This window comes from Cyprinodon tularosa, unplaced genomic scaffold (assembly GCF_016077235.1).
Source record: "Cyprinodon tularosa strain WSP-4 unplaced genomic scaffold, ASM1607723v1 ctg795, whole genome shotgun sequence".
Classification (NCBI taxonomy): Eukaryota; Metazoa; Chordata; class Actinopteri; order Cyprinodontiformes; family Cyprinodontidae; genus Cyprinodon; species Cyprinodon tularosa.
The window spans coordinates 217071-235825 of record NW_024039557.1 but is presented as its reverse complement, the minus strand read 5'-3'; the positions used below and the strand labels follow the sequence as shown (position 1 = coordinate 235825).

Sequence of the window (18755 nt, the reverse complement as noted above, 5' to 3'; positions counted from 1 at the left end):
CCAATCCCCAATTTCCCTCCCTTATCCATCCAATTTTTTCCTCCTTCAAACCCTTCCCTCCACGGCCATCCCTCCTCCATCCATCTTTTTAAACCAAACCAATACCCTCAAAAGCATCCATCCCATCCAAACCATCCCCCCATAATCCCCTTTCCCTCCCCTCCATCCATCCCTCCTATTCCCTCCATTAAACCCCCATTCAAACCATCCATCCCCTTCCATCCATCCTTTCCCTCCATCCATCCCATCCCTCAATGCATTTAGCCCTCCCTCCCCTTCCATCAAACCATCCATCCATCCAAACCATTTCCCATCCAAAACATCCATCCATCCATCCTTTCCCCCATCCAAAAAAACCATCCCTCCTCCATCCCACATCCATCCATCCATTTCCCCCCCATCATCCCTCCAAACCTTTCCCTTAAACTATCCCTCCATCCCCCCATCCAATTTAATTTAAACCATCCATCCTCATCCCTCCATCCATCCACTCCCTCAAACCCTCCCTTCCATCCCCCTCCATCCATCAAACCATTTCCTCTCTTTCCCTCCATCCCTCCCTCATCCATCCATCCAAACCCTTTCCCTCATAATCCATCCCCCCCATCAAACCCAAACCATCCATCCATCCTTCCCCTTTATTTCCCTCCAAACCCCCTTTCCCTCATTTTCCCTCCATCCAATTCATCTTTTCCCCTCCAAACCATCCATCCTCAATTTTACCCTTTCCCTCCCTCATCCATCCATCCATCCATCCTTCCATTCCCCCACATCCATTTCCCTCCATCCACTCCATCCATCCATCCCCTTTCCCTCAATGCATCCATCCAAACCATCCAAAACCATCCATCCATTCCATCCATCCATCCCTCCACCAAACCATCCAAACCCCCCATTCCCTCCCTCCATCCATCCCTCATCCATCCCCTCCATCCATCCATCCCCCATTCCTCCTTTCCCTTCCCTTACTTTTCCTCCATCATCTCATCCCTCCCCCATCCATCCCCTCCCCTCCACACTCCATCCATCCTTTTATCCATCCATCCAACCCTCCCTTTCCTCCCTCCATCATTTTATCCCTCCCTCACCATTTAATCCATCCATCCATCATCCATCTTTTCCCTCCATCCACCCCCAACCCATCCACAACCCTCCAAACCCTCCAATCCCTCCATCCATCCCTCCCTCCATCCCTTTCCCTCCACCAAACCATCCCTTTCCCTCCATCCACCATCTATCCCTTTCCCCTTTCCCTCATCCCATCCATCCATCCAAACCATCCATCCATCCACACATCATCCATCCATCCATTTCCCTTCATCTATCCCCAAAATCCAACCATCCATCCATCCATTTCCCTCCATCCATTTACTTATTTCCCAAACCCTCCTCCATCCCTCCAAACCCATCCATCCATCCCTTTCCCCCATCCACCATCCAAACCATCCACACTTTCCCTTCCATCTATCCCAAACCATCCATCCTCATCCATTTAAACTATCTTTTCCAAACCCTTTCCCTCCATCCATCCATCCATCCATCCAAACCATCCATCAACCCTCCATTCCCCTTCATCTATCCATTCCATCCAAACCCAATTTCCCCCCCTCTATCCAAACCATCCATTTTTTAAACCTCCCTCTCCAAACCATCCATCCAATCCATCCATCCCTTAAACCTTTTCCATCCATCCATCTATCCCCTCCTCCATCCATCCATTTCCCTCCCTCCTTTTCCCTCCATCCCCCATCCAATTTCCCTCCATCCCTCTTCCCTCCATCCATTTCCAAAACCATCCATCCATATCATCCAACCCACCCCATCCCCTCCATCCATCCATCCATCCATCCCCCCAAATTTATCTTAAACCATTCCCTCCCCCATCCATCCCCCCCATTCATAAACTATTTCCCTCCATCCATCCATCCCTCCATCTCCAAACCATCCCTTCATCTATCCATCCATCCATCATCCCTCCATCCCTCCATCCATTTTATCCCTTCCCTCCCTCCCTCCCAAACCCATCCTTTCCCTCCCTCCATCCCTCCATTCATCCCTCCATCCATTATCTATCCATCCAAACCACCATCCATCCCTCCATTTCCCTCTATACCCTCCATCCATCCATCCCCTCCAACCATCATCTATCCTTCCATTGCAGCACATCCCGTAAAATTTTTTTCTTCTCCCTTCCTTTAATTTTTACACTGGGTGGCTAAAAATCCTCAAAACCTGCCCTTTCCCCGCTTTAGTCCAGCAAGCCCCCTACTGGGGGAAATTTCTGCTGAACTTTCTCATCTTTTCTTTTTTTTTATGAAAAGCAGCTTCATTGATTTTTGTGCAACCAGTGATGAAGAACAGATCAAAAAGAACCTGAATCTTTTACTTTAGAGAAGCAGGAAAGTCTGTCTGTGATAAAAACCTTCAAAGCTGCTGAATGATCACAGGATGAACACAAACAAAGTAAAAAAGTTTTCCTCTAACCTCTGAGTTCCTCCGTCTGTTTGGTCCTGAAGCTTCTGCAGCTCTGAGCAGAATCCTCAGACCAGCAGACTGTTCCTCCTCCTCAGCTTTAAATCTCTTCTATTCACTGCCATGACAGAGAGGAGGAGGGGGAGCACTGACCAGCTGTGACCCTGCACCTCTCTGACATCACTTCCTGTCACTTCTCCACAGAGTTTAGCTCTGCTCGCAGGCTGAGCCTGCAGGTTTCAGTAAATAGAAAGAAGCTGCTCAGCTACAGCTGTGCTCTTTGATTGTTTCAGCCTCATTTTCCAGAGAAAAACCCTGAGATTCCTCCAACTCTGATGGCACCAAAACCGGGTTTATGGATTGAGAAGCTACAGACACAGAGAGGAGAAGGTGCTCACTGCAAAGACGATTGAAAAATAAGCATATATATATTTGCCTTATTTGCTTAAACGGAAGAAAAGCTTATTAAAATTGCAAGCTTGGTTTTATTTTACACTCCATTGTGATTAAAAACATAAGAAAACACAATTGTGACCCAGAACTGTCTTATTTCCTTTACAAAAATAAAGGTTAAAGTTACTGGAAGTAGGGCTGAACAATTAATCGCATTTTCAATATAATTGCGATTGAAAAAAATGCAATTTCCAAATCGCGGACGTCTGCAATTTTTGGCTATGTAACACTTAGTGAATCAGACGCGTTCTTTAGGTGTCAGTAAAATGTTTAAAGTGGATTTGCCTCCATGGAAGGGAAGACAGTTGCAGCAGTGAGATAATCTAATTTTATTACTTGTTTTAGAGTTTATATAGTCATACATAGCAGTTTAATACATAGACTGGTTTGTTGGTTGGATGTTCAACAAGGACTGATGTCCAAATCAGTTAAAAGCTGTTCTCTTGAATAATATTCTGATTAATAAAAACATTAAAAGTTCTTGATTTAAATAGTCCTTGTTTACAATTGTCTTTATTTAGAGGCAATTTTTGTTGCTTGTGGTTATGTAGAGAAAAGTCAAAATTAAATTGCAATTTTGGTTGAAATATATCGCAGGCAGAACGCGATCGTGAATTAGGACACAGCGTGTCTTTTAGCACCTAATTTGTTTTTTGTATATGTTTAAAAAAAAGACATGATCAATTAAACTGGGGGAAAAAAATTGCATTAAATCGCAATATAAAGAAAAAAAATTGCAATTAGATTATTTTCTAAAATCGTTCAGCCCTAACTGGAAGTCATGCAAAGAGGGAAATCTGGGTCATTCGCTGCACTAAAGTCATTTATAAAGAGTTCAGGCAAACATTACGTTGGTAATAAGAGAATTAAAGTGGTAAAATGTTGCATTGCTGCTTTGTTTCAGGAAACTGTGACACCAGACGTCCTACAGCTGGACCGGCCTGACTGAGCACAGCCTGTTTCTTCATATAAAACGCCTGAATTTATTGGAGAAGTTATTGTTAAAGCACCTGATATTCAACAGATGAAAGAGGACTTCATTCTAGCTTTATATGATTTAGTGACGAATGTGAGAAGATTCCCAAAGAAAAGGTTTTCCTGCGATGGATCGAAGCTCAGCAGGTTAGAACCGGTCAAACACAGATAAGTTTTAAAGGCAAATCATAGAAAACATAGAAGCTCCAACAGGAAGCAACTCTGCTCATAGACTCTTTTATACAGACGACATTCATTGTTTGGATCATTGCATTTTATAAGCATCAAGATTTATTTTTTTAATAAAAAACTGCACTTTGACTCACTTTTCTTTGAATATTCACACATTTCAATTCTATTTAGTTTATTTCTATAGCTCCAATTCACATCATGTCACTTTCCAGTTCACCAGATCATCCAGTCAGATTGATTCAAAGTTTTCTATCTAAGGAAAACCAGCTGATTGCATCGACTCATTGACTCTTCAGCAATCCCTCACACTAAGCATGCTTGTAGCGACAGTGGAGAGGAAAAACTCCCTTTGAACAGGAAGAAACCTCCAGCAGAACCAGGCTCAGTGTGAGCGGCCATCTGCTGAGGCCCACTGGGGTTCAAGGAGACAGAAGCAGACATAGAAAAAGAAGCATAGATACAAAAGGCAACTGTCAACCAGCTCCACAGGCGGCCCCGTCCAGGAAACACACAGCCAGGCAGACGAGCTCCGAGCCAGCTCCCATGTCAGAGGATGAAGAGAGCACATCCAGTTTGTCAATTTTATGGGTTTATAATTGATTAAATTAATAAAAACACATTATAAAACTGACATTTAGGACTGTAATGTTGAAATAAAATCATCGGTTGTTTCTGCCGCTCTTCTGCTTCATCAGTGGCTCCAACATACGGAGCTGATCCTCTATCTGCTGATGTTCTTCCTCTGACTCTGCTTCGCCGCTCTGGTAGCGACTGAAATATATCTGTGAAAACATCCGACTGGAGAAGCAGTCAGTTTATTTAGCAATTTTCTCTTTTTATGATACCAAATAGCCCAAAGAAAATGGCTAAATAATGATCAGAAGTTCTTTATTTTTGATATTTTTGTGATTTTAACCATATTTCTCAAAAATTGCTCATCACACTGCAAAAAATGTAAATTAAAGTAAGTAAATTTTTCTTAAATCGAGCAGATAAGGGAGTCACTTTCCCAATGAAACAAGATAATTTACATTTAAAATAAGAAAAAAAAGCAACTGCAGTCTCTTCTTTTAAGTGCATAAAAACTAATTATCTTATTTTAATGGTAAAAATGCTCATTCTATTGGCATGTAATCTTATTTTCCTACTCAAATTAAGGTTAAATACACTTATTTTAAGAAATTTTTGCTCATTTTCAGAATGTTTTTGCAGTGTACAGCGCCATGACATTTATTACATCAGTGTTATTTTTACATATGGATAGGGGATTGGAAATATCTTTAATCTGAGCCGGTAAATGAGATAATCTGTTAGTGGAATTAATATTTTTACCACAAAAAAAAAAAATTTAGATATTATGAGCTGGAAATCTGATAATAGAGCCATTTTTTCATATTTTAATCATATATATTCTTATTCCATTGTCAAATTGTCTGATTTACTTGCTGAAAAGACACTTTTGTCTATAAGAAATTGCTTATATTTCATGTTTTTGCAGTGTAAGTAGGTTATTCTTTATTAGAATATATTTATTCCCTATTTATTTGAACAGAAAAGAAAATATGCCAATGGAATTAGATGATTTACATTTAAAATTAGAATAATTCCATCTAGTCTCATTTTAATATCATTTTTTTTATAGTTTAAAGTCAATCAGACATTCCTGGTAATCCAGATCACTGCAGGTTCCTTCCTGCATCTGTCAGCCAATGACTGAGCAGAACCAGTCTGACCTCTGCTGACTGACAGGAAGAGAAATGAAAGTGAACACGGACACTAATGAAGAGTCCTGCAGCCTCCATCAGACCAAATTAAACCGTAACGAGCTTCAGCTCTGATCTGTCTCTGCAGGATGAAGACAGAACCAGCAGCTTCTCACATTCTGACAACATTCTGGACAGGTTTGACCTGACAGGATGATAATTCATCAGCAAGAACAGAAACAGACGGATTAAGATCTGAAACTGAACAAAAAACATGATTCTGAAACAAAGATGTTAAATTCCTGAAGATGTTCCAGTTTTCTATAAAACTAGAGAAATCAGACAGAAATAATCAAACCAAATGGGAATAAAGTCCATATTCAGTTTGTTCTGATTCTGCTTCAGGACCACATCTAGTGGAACCTTTAAGGTCAGTTTCTGTTATCAACTCTCCAAAATGGGGGGGGACGAATAATGCTAGACTGATTGTTTTGTTTTTGTTGATAAAAGCTGCTGGATTCGTTTATATCTACAGTCAGAAAAATGTGCCGGACCTGCGCTTCAACACATTGCAAACTATTGATACTGTGTGACTCAGTACTGCCACCTGCTGGACCTTTAAAATGCAGGCAGCCTGTTTGACAATAACATGATTAAAGTCATCCTATGTTGTATTACCTCTTAATTTTGCCTAAATTTAAAATATCTTTGATATTTTCAGATGCAGCAACAAATAATGTGAATTTATAGCATAACATGAAAATTATGCTGATGAAGATTCTCAGTCATTCAGGTCATAGTCATTCCGTAAAAGGTTAAAAAACAATCCACTGGACTTTATATAGACAAGGCCCCTTTATTGCTTCGCAACATTTAAATTGAAACTGACGAGCAGGTTGTTTGGTTCCATTGTTTGCCTGTAATACCTGAAACCTGTCTATGATTGTATGATTGTCTATGTCTATAGAAAGGTTTAAAGTCTCTGCGGATCCAGACATTTGAACTGAGCAGTAATACCGCAGATCGTCACTAGGAGGCGAGGAGTCGAGGAACCGAGATAACGTGATGAGTAAACGGTCGTCAGAACCGAGCTCGGCCTTATGGAAGAGGATTAGGGCCAGTGGAAAAACAAAAGAAAGTTAATTGATTTTTACATTTTATTTCAGTTTAGTATGGAGAAAAAGGCAGAATTCTGACTTAAATGTCAGAATTCTGAGAAAAAAGTGAGAATTCTGAGATTAAAGTCAAAATTCTGAGAAAAAAAGTCAGAATTCTGAGAAAAAAGTCAGAATTCTGAGAAAAAAGTCAGAATTCTGAGATTAAACTCAGAATTCTGAGATTAAAGTCAGAATTCTGAGAAAAAAGTCAGAATTCTGAGAAAAAAGTCAGAATTCTGAGAAAAAAGTCAGAATTCTGACTTAAATGTCAGAATTCTGAGAAAAAATGAGAATTCTGAGATTAAACTCAGAATTCTGAGATTAAAGTGAGAATTCTGAGATTAAAGTCAAAATTCTGAGAAAAAAAGTCAGAATTCTGAGATTAAAGTCAGAATTCTGAGATAAAAATCAGAATTCTGAGAAAAAAGTCAGAATTCTGAGAAAAAAGTCAGAATTCTGACTTAAATGTCAGAATTCTGAGAAAAAATGAGAATTCTGAGATTAAACTCAGAATTCTGAGAAAAAAGTCAGAATTCTGACTTAAATCTCAGAATTCTGAGAAAAAAGTGAGATTAAAGTCAGAATTCTGAGATTAAAGTCAAAATTCTGAGAAAAAAAGTCAGAATTCTGAGATTAAAATCAGAATTCTGAGAAAAAAGTCAGAATTCTGACTTAAATCTCAGAATTCTGAGAAAAAAGTGAGATTAAAGTCAGAATTCTGAGATTAAAGTCAAAATTCTGAGAAAAAAAGTCAGAATTCTGAGATTAAAATCAGAATTCTGAGAAAAAAGTCAGAATTCTGAGATTAAAATCAGAATTCTAAGAAAAAAGTCAGAATTCTGAGATTAAAGTCAGAATTCTGACTTTTTTCCCATGTTAAACTGAAATAAAATTTTAAAATAGCTTTTTTTTTTTTTCAGGGGCGCTAATCCTCTTCCGTACGGCCTGGTTAACTGTCTCAGCATGTATCGTTTTTTTAAGGGTAGTGTAAATGGGGTATTTGCTTGTTGCCCTGTGATGGACTGGTGACCCGTCCAAGGCGACCCGTTGGTAACTGGTGTGAACCAATAACCCCATCAGGATCTGACAGCGAAGACCAAGTCAGGATGAAACTCTCCTTTATCAGGAATAATCTGAATTCATCCCCGTTTTCCCAGGATGTAAAACCAGTTTGATTAATCCTTAATTTCCTTAACATTGTTCTCAAACTGGAACATCAACAGTTAGTCCCACGTCTACTCACTTTATACAGGAATAAAACTAATTCTTAAAAAAGGGGCATTTTTTTACTCCTCTGCTTCAAATGAGGAAAGAAAAGAATAAAAAGCTCAGTTTGTTGATGGATCATGATGTCTACTGACATTTATTGTTTATTCTTACAAATAAATGATCCCCTGAATCCCTCAATCCATCATTTCTATTCTAAAGAGGCGTCTTATTTAAAAAGTAATGCAGTGAATAGAAACTTTGTCATAACAACAGGAAAAAAAGCATCTCCAGTCAGTGAAAATCATCTCCATTCAGCTGAGATGCTGCAGTGAACGCCTCATCTGTCAGCACATTAATCCTCCTGTGTGGATATGAGCGAGAGCGCCCCATGCTAACGACTCTTTTTAAGGCATTTGAAGGAGCTGAACTCCCTCCCTGAGCTCTAATTATCTCATTAATCACCACAGAGCGGCGAGCCGTCGCTGCTCTGGGCTTTATTTAGAGGAACATGACGACGCCTTTCATCCGGAGGCTCAGAACAACCAAATCACCGAAATGAAAACTAATTATTAGGATGCAGACTCACTGTTCTTTCACCAATAACAGCAGGAGGACTTCTTCATGGTAAAAAAGGTTGAAAACAAGCAAAAAACAATAAAACTAATGAAACTAAACTGAACTAAATCATCTTAAATAAACTAAAATCATGAAAAAACTCTGAATGTTGCTGATATGTTTTCCATATATCTTTGCTTTTATCTTTTAACCTTTTCTGACACAAAAGTCTGTTTTATTTTCTGCTAAAGATTTAAATAATAATTCTGTGTTGAGAAGCAAACAGAATTTAGGGATCATAGTTCGAGTCACAAACATCCAAACTGTTTTTATTGAGGAGAAAAGATAAATTATGTGGAAACATCTTATTGAAGGCAGAGAAACGTTAATTCGTCTTTATCTTCCATCCCCACGGCTTCTTCTTCGTTCCTTTTTTCATCTCCTGTCTGTTTCAGGACTTTGACTAGACCACAGCAGTTGAGACCAACCTTCAGCTGTCAGACAGACGGCTTCATGATCATCACACTGCCGCTACCGTGTCTGCAGGTTGAAATTAAGGGTTATTTTGTGGTTCTTTTTCTTCTGATGTGGTTCCTCTAAATCAGGGGTAACCAATAAAAAATCAGTGATGTCCAAATAAAGAAAATCATCAACCAGTAAAGGTCCGGAGACATTTTTAATTATAATCTGTTACTTTAAAAATAATTTAACACTGAAATAAAATTATTTTTTTTATGCATCCGTGTTATACAAACTAAACTGACTAAAATTCCATTATAAAATCTAAAGGGTTTTTTGAAGTAGAGAACAACAATCATTCAGTTTGGTATATAGATAATTTCCTGATTCCAATCTTTTATAAAACAGTGGGCTTTAGGCTGCCCTGCGAGGCTTTAAACCTGGGTTTAACCGGAGACTAAGCCATTCTCAAGCACATATCAAGGAGCTCATTTTGAGCCTGGATCCAGATTTATTGTTGATTCTGTTCATGGTGGAGAATCCTGCTTCACAGCAGCAGGTTGAACCTAGGGTTGTCAACCGTCCCTTGAAAAACGGAATCGTTGCGTATTTAGAAATAGAAGTACCTGTCCCGTATTTAGTGGAAAAGGAACGCACTTTGTCCTGTTTTACTGTGAGAGTAAAAATACAGTCAGTGTAACAATTAGCCATTGTTACCTGTATATTAGCCTAAGTAGCAGCTAAACACAGCATCTGGTTTTCTACTTTGCTTTATTTTTGTCGTTTTGGGTGGATTTGCTTGGGTTGTGGTTCTTTGTTTGGCCACATTTTGTTGTCATTTTTGTAAAAAGGTAAATTGATTTCACTTTAGAATATTTAGTTTTTGCTTAACTCTTCATAAAACGGACATTCATGGATTAAAGAGTTAAAATACTGTGAAATACTCGCCTCTGCTGTTTCACTCTCCAAGCAGGTGTGTATAGGACTGTACCATTAGATAATTGAAGTGGGGGGTGTTGATCTGATGTATGGTGTTTTCTATATTGAGTTTGAGTTTTTGTTTGGATTGAATTAAAATATTTGTTTTCTGTATTTATTGGTAAACGTGTTTCTTAATTAGTTGTTTGTTTAAACCAAATTTTCCTTTTCTTCTTGTTGTGAAGCTGAACATCCTTTTAAAAATGGTTTCTTCCAATTTAGTTCCTCCTCTATATAAGAAACATGTCTCCCATCGTTCTTGGTTGGTGGGGTTTGGTTGATGTCCTGCACAAGAGAAAATTCAAGTTTTGTCTGCTGAAAACTCTTCAAAGAATGTTCTTTTTCAACCAGTTTGAGTCCCGCCTCCAAGACTGCTTGGCCTCCTGACAAGCATGTGACAGTCAGTAAAAAGCTAATGGAAAATGAAGAACATGTTAACTCATATAATTCCACTGGTCATTGGAAACCTTAGATTCTCCAAAATTCAACAACCAAGATCATTTTATGGACACAGCGAGCATTAAAACACAATTAACACAGACGTAGCAGCATGTCAAACTGTAGACAAACAAAGCAGCCACAGCTACATCCCTTTGAAGGCGTCCAGAAGCTGTTTTATAAATCCAGTCTTCAATTGTTTATACTTCATTCGTCCATAAGAATCCACAGATTAAAAGTAATCCACCATGTTAGTAATAAATATATTCCATGATGAGAAAATCGACCATAATGTTGTTGACATCAGAAAGGTTAGCTGGTCAAAGCTAATGCTTAGCATCTGCTAATATTTACTTCTAATACTTATTTCTTCGGTTGTTAGCCTGCGATGTTTGGTATGGTTCTTTACATCGTCTTCTTATGTACAAGAAACAAGTGTCTGCATATGTTTATGACGTGATTTAAGCGAGATATAGTCCCTGAAATCTCATCTCAGGTTCACTTTCTGTCAGCCGGCAATGCTGGTTATAATGACCTTATATCCTCTGGTGTTATTGGTTAAGACCACGTGGAGTGTTGGGCTTTGCAGCCAATGGAAAAAGGTTTCTAATGAGCCCAAATGTGTGTAGTTTATTTAAAGGGGTACCGCATTACAGGCTTGTTAGAGAGAAACACAGAGACCAGCAGGTGGAGCCATTGAGCGCCGCTCCGAGCTGACACCAAAAGTTCCAAACCACACAGCTCTGGAACTGTTATAGCTAGAGGTCTGAAATGTTCTGCATTTGTGGTTGACATGATGTAGAACAAATTTAATACAATAAAACCTGCTTTTTCTCAAGAATGTCTTTATTACTGCTGTTCAAAAAAGACTTATCATTTCCATGAATTTAAAAAACAACTTTAAGTCATGTTTGAACTGATGCAGCTTGGTCCGTGTTCTACTAATTTATATATTCAGAAACTAGAGGATGTTAGCTTTCAAATGATGTATTGCACATGTAATTTGAGCTTACAGTTCCTAAGTTATTTGATTTTCCATTTGGGTATGCAAAATAGGCGAGAATTACCCAAAATGAGGTGGATTTTAGGAGGATTGATTTTAAGCAGGCTTTCCAAATTTTGATGTTATCAACATACAACCTTTAGAGTGTGACTTGGAGCTTCTGGTCCATCTAGGGTTCTTCTTTTGTGGTAATCTGGACATTGAAGAATATTATTCTAAAAGCAAATTGCTGATATACACTCACCGGCCACTTTATTAGGTACCCCATGCTAGTAACGGGTTGGACCCCCTTTTGCCTTCAGAACTGCCTCAATTCTTGGTGGCATAGATTCAACAAGGTGCTGGAAGCATTCCTCAGGGAGTTTGGTCCATATTGACATGATGGCATCACACAGTTGCCGCAGATTTGTCGGCTGCACATCCATGATGCGAATCTCCCGTTCCACCACATCCCAAAGATGCTCTATTGGATTGAGATCTGGTGACTGTGGAGGCCATTTGAGTACAGTGAACTCATTGTCATGTTCAAGAAACCAGTCTGAGATGATTCCAGCTTTATGACATGGCGCATTATCCTGCTGAAAGTAGCCATCAGAAGTTGGGTACATTGTGGTCATAAAGGGACATGGTCAGCAACAATACTCAGGTAGGCTGTGGCGTTGCAACGATGCTCAATTGGTACCAAGGGGCCCAAAGAGTGCCAAGAAAATATTCCCCACACCATGACACCACCACCACCAGCCTGAACCGTTGATACAAGGCAGGATGGATCCATGCTTTCATGTTGTAGACGCCAAATTCTGACCCTACCATCCGAATGTCACAGCAGAAATCGAGACTCATCAGACCAGGCACCGTTTTTCCAATCTTCTATTGTCCAATTTCCATGAGCTTGTGCAAATTGTAGCCTCAGTTTCCTGTTCTTAGCTGAAAGGAGTGGCACCTGGTGTGGTCTTCTGCTGCTGTAGCCCATCTGCCTCAAAGTTGGACGTACTGTGCGTTCAGAGATGCTCTTCTGCCCACCTTGGTTGTAACGGGTGGTTATTTGAGTCACTGTTGCCCTTCTATCAGCTCCAACCAGTCTGGCCATTCTCCTCTGACCTCTGGCATCAACAAGGCATTTCCGCCCACAGAACTGCCGCTCACTGGATGTTTTTTCTTTTTCGGACCATTCTCTGTAAACCCTAGAGATGGTTGTGCGTGAAAATCCCAGTAGATCAGCAGTTTCTGAAATACTCAGACCAGCCCTTCTGGCACCAACAATCATGCCACGTTCAAAGTCACTCAAATCACCTTTCTTCCCCATACTGATGCTCGCTTTGAACTGCAGGAGATTGTCTTGACCATGTCTACATGCCTAAATGCACTGAGTTGCCGCCATGTGATTGGCTGCTTAGAAATGAAGTGTTAACGAGCAGTTGGACACGTGTACCTAATAAAGTGGCCGGTGAGTGTATTTTCAGCTCAACGAATAGCGTCCCCGTATAGTGAGAGAGAATTAAAAGGACAGATTAACCTGCAGATCATATGTTCATTATTGTTATTAAAAGGTTTCCGAATGAAGCAGTGTCTGAAAGCTGAAGAACAGAACAACAGGACAACAGGAAGGAGGAAAGTCCAGTAAAAAGGAGAAAAAAAGGAGAAAGTTGTTGGTCGAGGAGGATGAAATAAATCTTTTTATTCCTTTGGGGGGCTAATGGTGTTTATTCTGTCCTCTGCAGGCTGCTCTTCTGACCTGGAAACACCTAATGCACCATTTCCAGAGGTCATCCTTGAATAAAAGGGGACTGAGAGATCTGTGGAATCATTTTAGAATGATTAATGTCCCCCAAAAAATCCAGATTCCTGAAAATGTTCTGCACAGTTCAGCACAGAGAAAAGAACAAAAAAAGGTTATTTCTAGGTTCCACTGCTGCTTATCTTCACTGAGGACGTCACAGGGTGACAGTAACTACTGCAAATAAGATCAGTAGGTGAAATTAATCAGAGATATGATGGGAATCTACCCTGGGTTTGGGGCCCGGAGCCGTTTGGAGCGATGATCCGGCCTCAGATCCTCGTTACAGCAGTGAGGACAGACTAAGCACTGATTGGTCCTCCTGTCCTGAGCTGCTAAGAGCTCATGTTGAGGGTAATGCATCCAGTCAGAGAGAGGAGGGGAGGAGCTGCAAGGTCAAAGCAGGTCATTACATCTTTAAATCTTGAAATTGTTGGAAAAGTGGAGAAAATTTTCAACATTTTTATCCCTAAATGTGTAAAAAGTCAGTCCAGGTCAGACAGAACACCTCTGATGTCATCGGTCTAAGCACAGGCTCCCCTCAGGGCTGCGTCCTGAGCCCCCTGCTGTTCACCCAGACAACTGCGTCCCCAGGTCCATCACCAATCACATGGTGAAGTTTGCAGATGATACCACGGTAACCAGGACTACAGAGAGGAGGTGGCGGCCTAATGTTTAAGGCGTTGCACTTGGAATCCAGAGGTTCTAAACACAAGCCCCACTCCCACAGCCTCCACTCTGGGTCCCTGACCAAAAGACCTTTAACCCCACACTGCTCCCCAGGCGCCGCACAATGGCAGCCCACTGCTCCCTAAGGGGAGGGGTTAAAGGAATAGTACACCCAAAACATGATTAGCCTTCATTTTCTACTCACCCCCATGCTGAACAACACTCTGGAGTACTTTTTTGATATCTCAAATGCATCTGGAGATCTGGGAGGCTTCTTGCTGTCTGCTGACATTCAAATAATGGAGGTCTATGGCGCCCGAGACAGAAAGGTCCATAAAAGTCCACAAAAAACGTGTCAATATTCCTCCATACTGCTCGTCCAATGTATTCCAAGTGTCCTGAGTGGGTAGCGTCCAGAATTTACTCGAAACAAAGTCATTTAGAATGTTTTTAGAGCATAAACAGTAGTGTATAGGGTTTCCTGAAAGCACGTTCACGAGTCTACGGAAACCGCGGCAGACCAAACCAGATGAAAGTGCGCATTCAGCTCGGCAAAGAACTTATGCTCTTCCTCAACACTGAAGTCCTCGGACATTTTTCTTTCGTTGTTTCTTTCTTTGCACAGGTAAACAGCACATTTCTTCTTCTACGCTTGCATTATCGGCAGAGCAGACGCTGAATGCGCACTTTCGTCTGGTTTGGTCTGCCGCGGTTTCCGTAGACTCGTGAACGCGCTTTTAGGAAACCCTATACACTACTGTTTATGCTCTAAAAACATTCTAAATGACTTTGTTTCGAGTAAATTCTGGATGCTACCCACTCAGGACACTTGGAATACATTGGAAGAGCAGTATGGAGGAATATTGACACGTTTTTTGTGGACTTTTATGGACCTTTCTGCCTCGGGCGCCATATTCAACGTCCTCTAGTAGGCCGACACTGCAGGTCTGGTTTGGTGAGTTTCTGTGTGAAGGCAGATCCCTGTGATGATGAGACCATGGTGTTACTGATATTCAAAACTGACCTTTAAGCTTCGTTCCTGAGGCAGTGTACACTGAGGCAGTGTACAGCCATGCAACAAGTCTATATAAGGCAAATAGCCTGCTTCAACAAGCTCATCATCACTCTTCGCCTGCAAGGAGTGAATGTAAACATTGGACTGACCGGTTTTTCTCACTCTCAGAATCACAACCAGAATCCTCTGGATCTGAGCCTTTAAAACCAAACTTAGGACGATTTTAACCTCAGAGCTGCAGAACCAAGATGACAAACTTAACTATAAAAAAACTTTGGATGTTTGTTTGTTTGTTTCAAATGTATACATAAGTCGAATAACAGAAAAATAATCCTGCATAAAAGTGTAAAAAAGAGTCCTTCACAAGCTCTGGTAATTGGAACCGAGAATGAATGAATTAGTGAATGAATTAATAAATGAAGGAACAATCTAAACATACTCAACCTCTATGGAAATGTCTCCCTTTAATGCTTGGTGTTAGAAAATGAGCAGGTGAGCCGCAGTGAGAGAGACAGATAAACGTGCACGCTTTCATGCAGCCTTCAGAGAACCTGCAGATTCACATTTCAAAAAATTTGAATCTCAATGAGTCATTTTTTCTTAAAATACGTGCATTTTTTCTTGAATTAATGAGGTAAGACAATTTACATTTTAAATAAGAAAAACCGATTACATTGTCTTATTTCAAGTGCATATTATCTAATTATCTAATTTTAAAAGTAAAAGTAAAAATTCCATTGGCAAATCATCTTATTTTCCTGCTCAAATTAAGAGTTAATGTACTTAATTTAAGACTTTTTTTTTACTCATTTCTAGATTGTTTTTGCAGTGCAACATTGTTGAAGTTTTTTAGGGTCAGTTTTTGATCATCCTTGAAATCCCAGATTCATCCATCAACTCCGCTTGGTTCAATAAGACATCCTACTATTAACCTTTGAGCTTTACTTTGATCAGAGCACCATCTAGTGGAGTATAAAGGAACTGGTGAAGATTCTCAGTCATCCAGGCCAAAGTCACTCCAATAAAGTAAAAAAGGAAACAATCCTCTGGACTTAGTTTCCGATTTTTCAAGACGTTTCTCTTTCATCCAGGAAGCTTTTTCAATTCAAAATGTCAGAAATAGTGTTGAGTTCTAGGTTTTATAGAGTGGACCAACAAAACCTTGTTTTTGCTTAGAAAACATGCAAATTAAAGCAAATAAACGGGTCCCCCCCTTTGGAATGGGGGTCATTTGGCTTCTTTATTAGCCTGCAATGCCCCATACCTGTCTATGTCTCTGAAAGGGGGGCGTTTAGAGGGAATTGTTGACCTGGCTGAATAGGCGAGGGCTTCTGTTCTCCTTTAAAGGGGTTGGGTTTGCGATGATAGTGGGAAGGGATCAACTCAATTGTTGGATTGTTTAAGGTTGCTTTTTCTTTCTTAACTTAGATGGTGGTGCATCTTAACCTGACTGCGCCATTTGCTCCGCATATCCATCTGGAAACCTTCCGTTGAAGTAATTTTGGGAAGAGGCGAAAATACTGGTTAGCTGATTGGCCTATGTTGGTGATAGACGGGCCAAATAAACCAATCAGATCAACGAAGCATATGACGTACTAACAGAGCGACGACGAAGAGGAGCCAATTGATCGATCAAACTCTTGCCGAAACCAGTCGGGAGGAGAGCAAAAACATCTTTTCCTCTGAGTAAAGCCTCCAGAGCAGTGTTTTGCTCTTCTTTCAGTGAAGAAATACTCTGTAATTCCGATCAAACTTGCTCGATAGCCTTGCTAACGCTAGTTTCATCGGCTGAAGCCGCCATGTTCTTTAGACTGAACTGTCGCGCTTCTCGTTGCGTCACACCTCAACCCGCCTCAAAGCCAATGCTGATTGGACGTTCGTTTGGTGAACGGCTCCAAATTTTCTTTAACGGAGAGTCTCCAGACTGATCTGCGAGTGAAACCTTGAAAGCTCGCAAGATCAGGATGGTCTCACGAGGCTAGGCGCATCTACATCTTATGGACAAAGGACATTCTTTTGAGGACCAGAATGTTCATGTTTTGGATAAAGAAAATAGTTGGTTCGAGAGGGGCATGAAGGAAGCCATTCGTCTGTTTCAATTTGCATATTGTCTAAGCAAAAACAAGGCTTTGTTGGACTTCTGTATAAAGCAACTTAATGCTATTCCTGACATTTGAATTTAAAAAAGCTTCCTGGAGAGGAAGCAAAACGTCTTCAAACTTGGAAGCATAGAGGATGGGTTTAATGGGTTTAAAGACGCTCAGGATCAAAATCTCTAAGATGCTTTTAACATTTCCCTCTTAATACAGTTCAGTCAAACAAATCACCACAAAAAGACACGAGGCATTACAGAGACGGCTCTGCAGAGAGACGGGGCTGACATTTTCAGCCAGGATTGGATATTTTAATGAGTCAGTTGACATTTAGACAGTTTCTTTGCTCACTTTAACCTGAATCCAAGCCCTGATGATGGAAACGACTGAAAGAATCCAGCAAATCCAGTAAAATGTTGACGCTAAATTGTGACGCTGACAAAAGTGTGTGGCCCAGTGAGCAGCTCAGTGGGCGAGCGAGCACCACATAGAACAGGGAGAGTGAGCAAGCGAGGTCAAATCACTTAGAGAGATAAAACAGCAGAGAGTGAAGCTCGCTGGGCCCAGCAGAGGCGCGGGCTGCTCTGATGTTCTCGCTTCGACTCGATGATCCGACAGAGGAGCTCAGCATCAAACACACTTCACCGACACTCCGAGTCCGACTCAAAGGCACTCTTTGTGTTTTTTACATTTTTCTAATCCTAATTCTTTGTTTTTCTTTGAGTGTTTTTATTTCACGTCTGCATTTTCTGTGTTAATTCTGAGTCAGTTCTGCACTTTTGGTTTATTAAATCTTGATCTCTGGTTTAATGGAGATAGAACTGTGGGAGGACTGATGTAATCATTCAACTGTATCAATCGACTCTGTTGGAGCGGTAAAAAAACTCTGCGGGAAACCCATTAATGGCAGCCATTGTTCTAATGGTTCTAAATGTTCTTCTCCTGACCTTCATGGACGCTGTGTCAGCCAGGGCGGCCGCCTGCCTGTTCAGCTGCGACGCCATGATGTGACATCGCTGGCACAGTCTCTGCTGCTTCTCCTCCTCCCTCTCCTCCGGCTTGCCGTAGCTGCTCAGCTCGCCGGCTGACAGCGAGCCTTCCGGGTTGGGCCGCCGGGCGCAGCTCCTCCGGGCCTCCTCCTCTCCTGATGAACGGAGGCGTTTCCTGCGACATGTGGAGCCCAGAGGCAGAGGAGTCTCCCCCTCCAGCTGTTGCCACAGAGATGAAGATGCAGTCATTCACTGTGATGCTCGTTGAGTTAGTTCAACTCTAATAACAAATGTTTGTCATGTTTCCTGCATAATTCCCTTAAAAACTGCTGACTGAAGAAAATGTAATCAACCGACACAAACAGAACAATCTAGAATTTGATGCTATACCTGTTTTATTTCCCCAATAAATGACAAATTCTGTCAATAATCATGATTTGAGAAAAATGAAAATGTGCCACTAGGTCTTCAGGTCAATATTTAAGACAATTACCCTCCCAGACTGAAATATTAGACACTTTTAAGTGGCCTTTTTTTGACTGCTGAAATGATTGAACTTAAATTGTAAAGCATGGCCTCTAAATCATCAGCCTTTAATGCAGAAAATTGTTCTTTCTA

General features: G+C 40.7%; 1 protein-coding gene across 1 annotated transcript in view; it reads right to left on the bottom strand.

Annotated features, from left to right (window-relative positions):
* Positions 1 to 18386, bottom strand: part of LOC119773970 — a 38580-nt gene extending 20194 nt beyond the window's left edge. The window contains exon 1 of the mRNA XM_038271212.1: positions 18096 to 18386. Coding sequence (XP_038127140.1) covers positions 18096 to 18386 — 291 coding nt within the window. The remainder of the gene's footprint in view (positions 1 to 18095) is intronic.
* Positions 18387 to 18755: the final 369 nt, after the last annotated feature.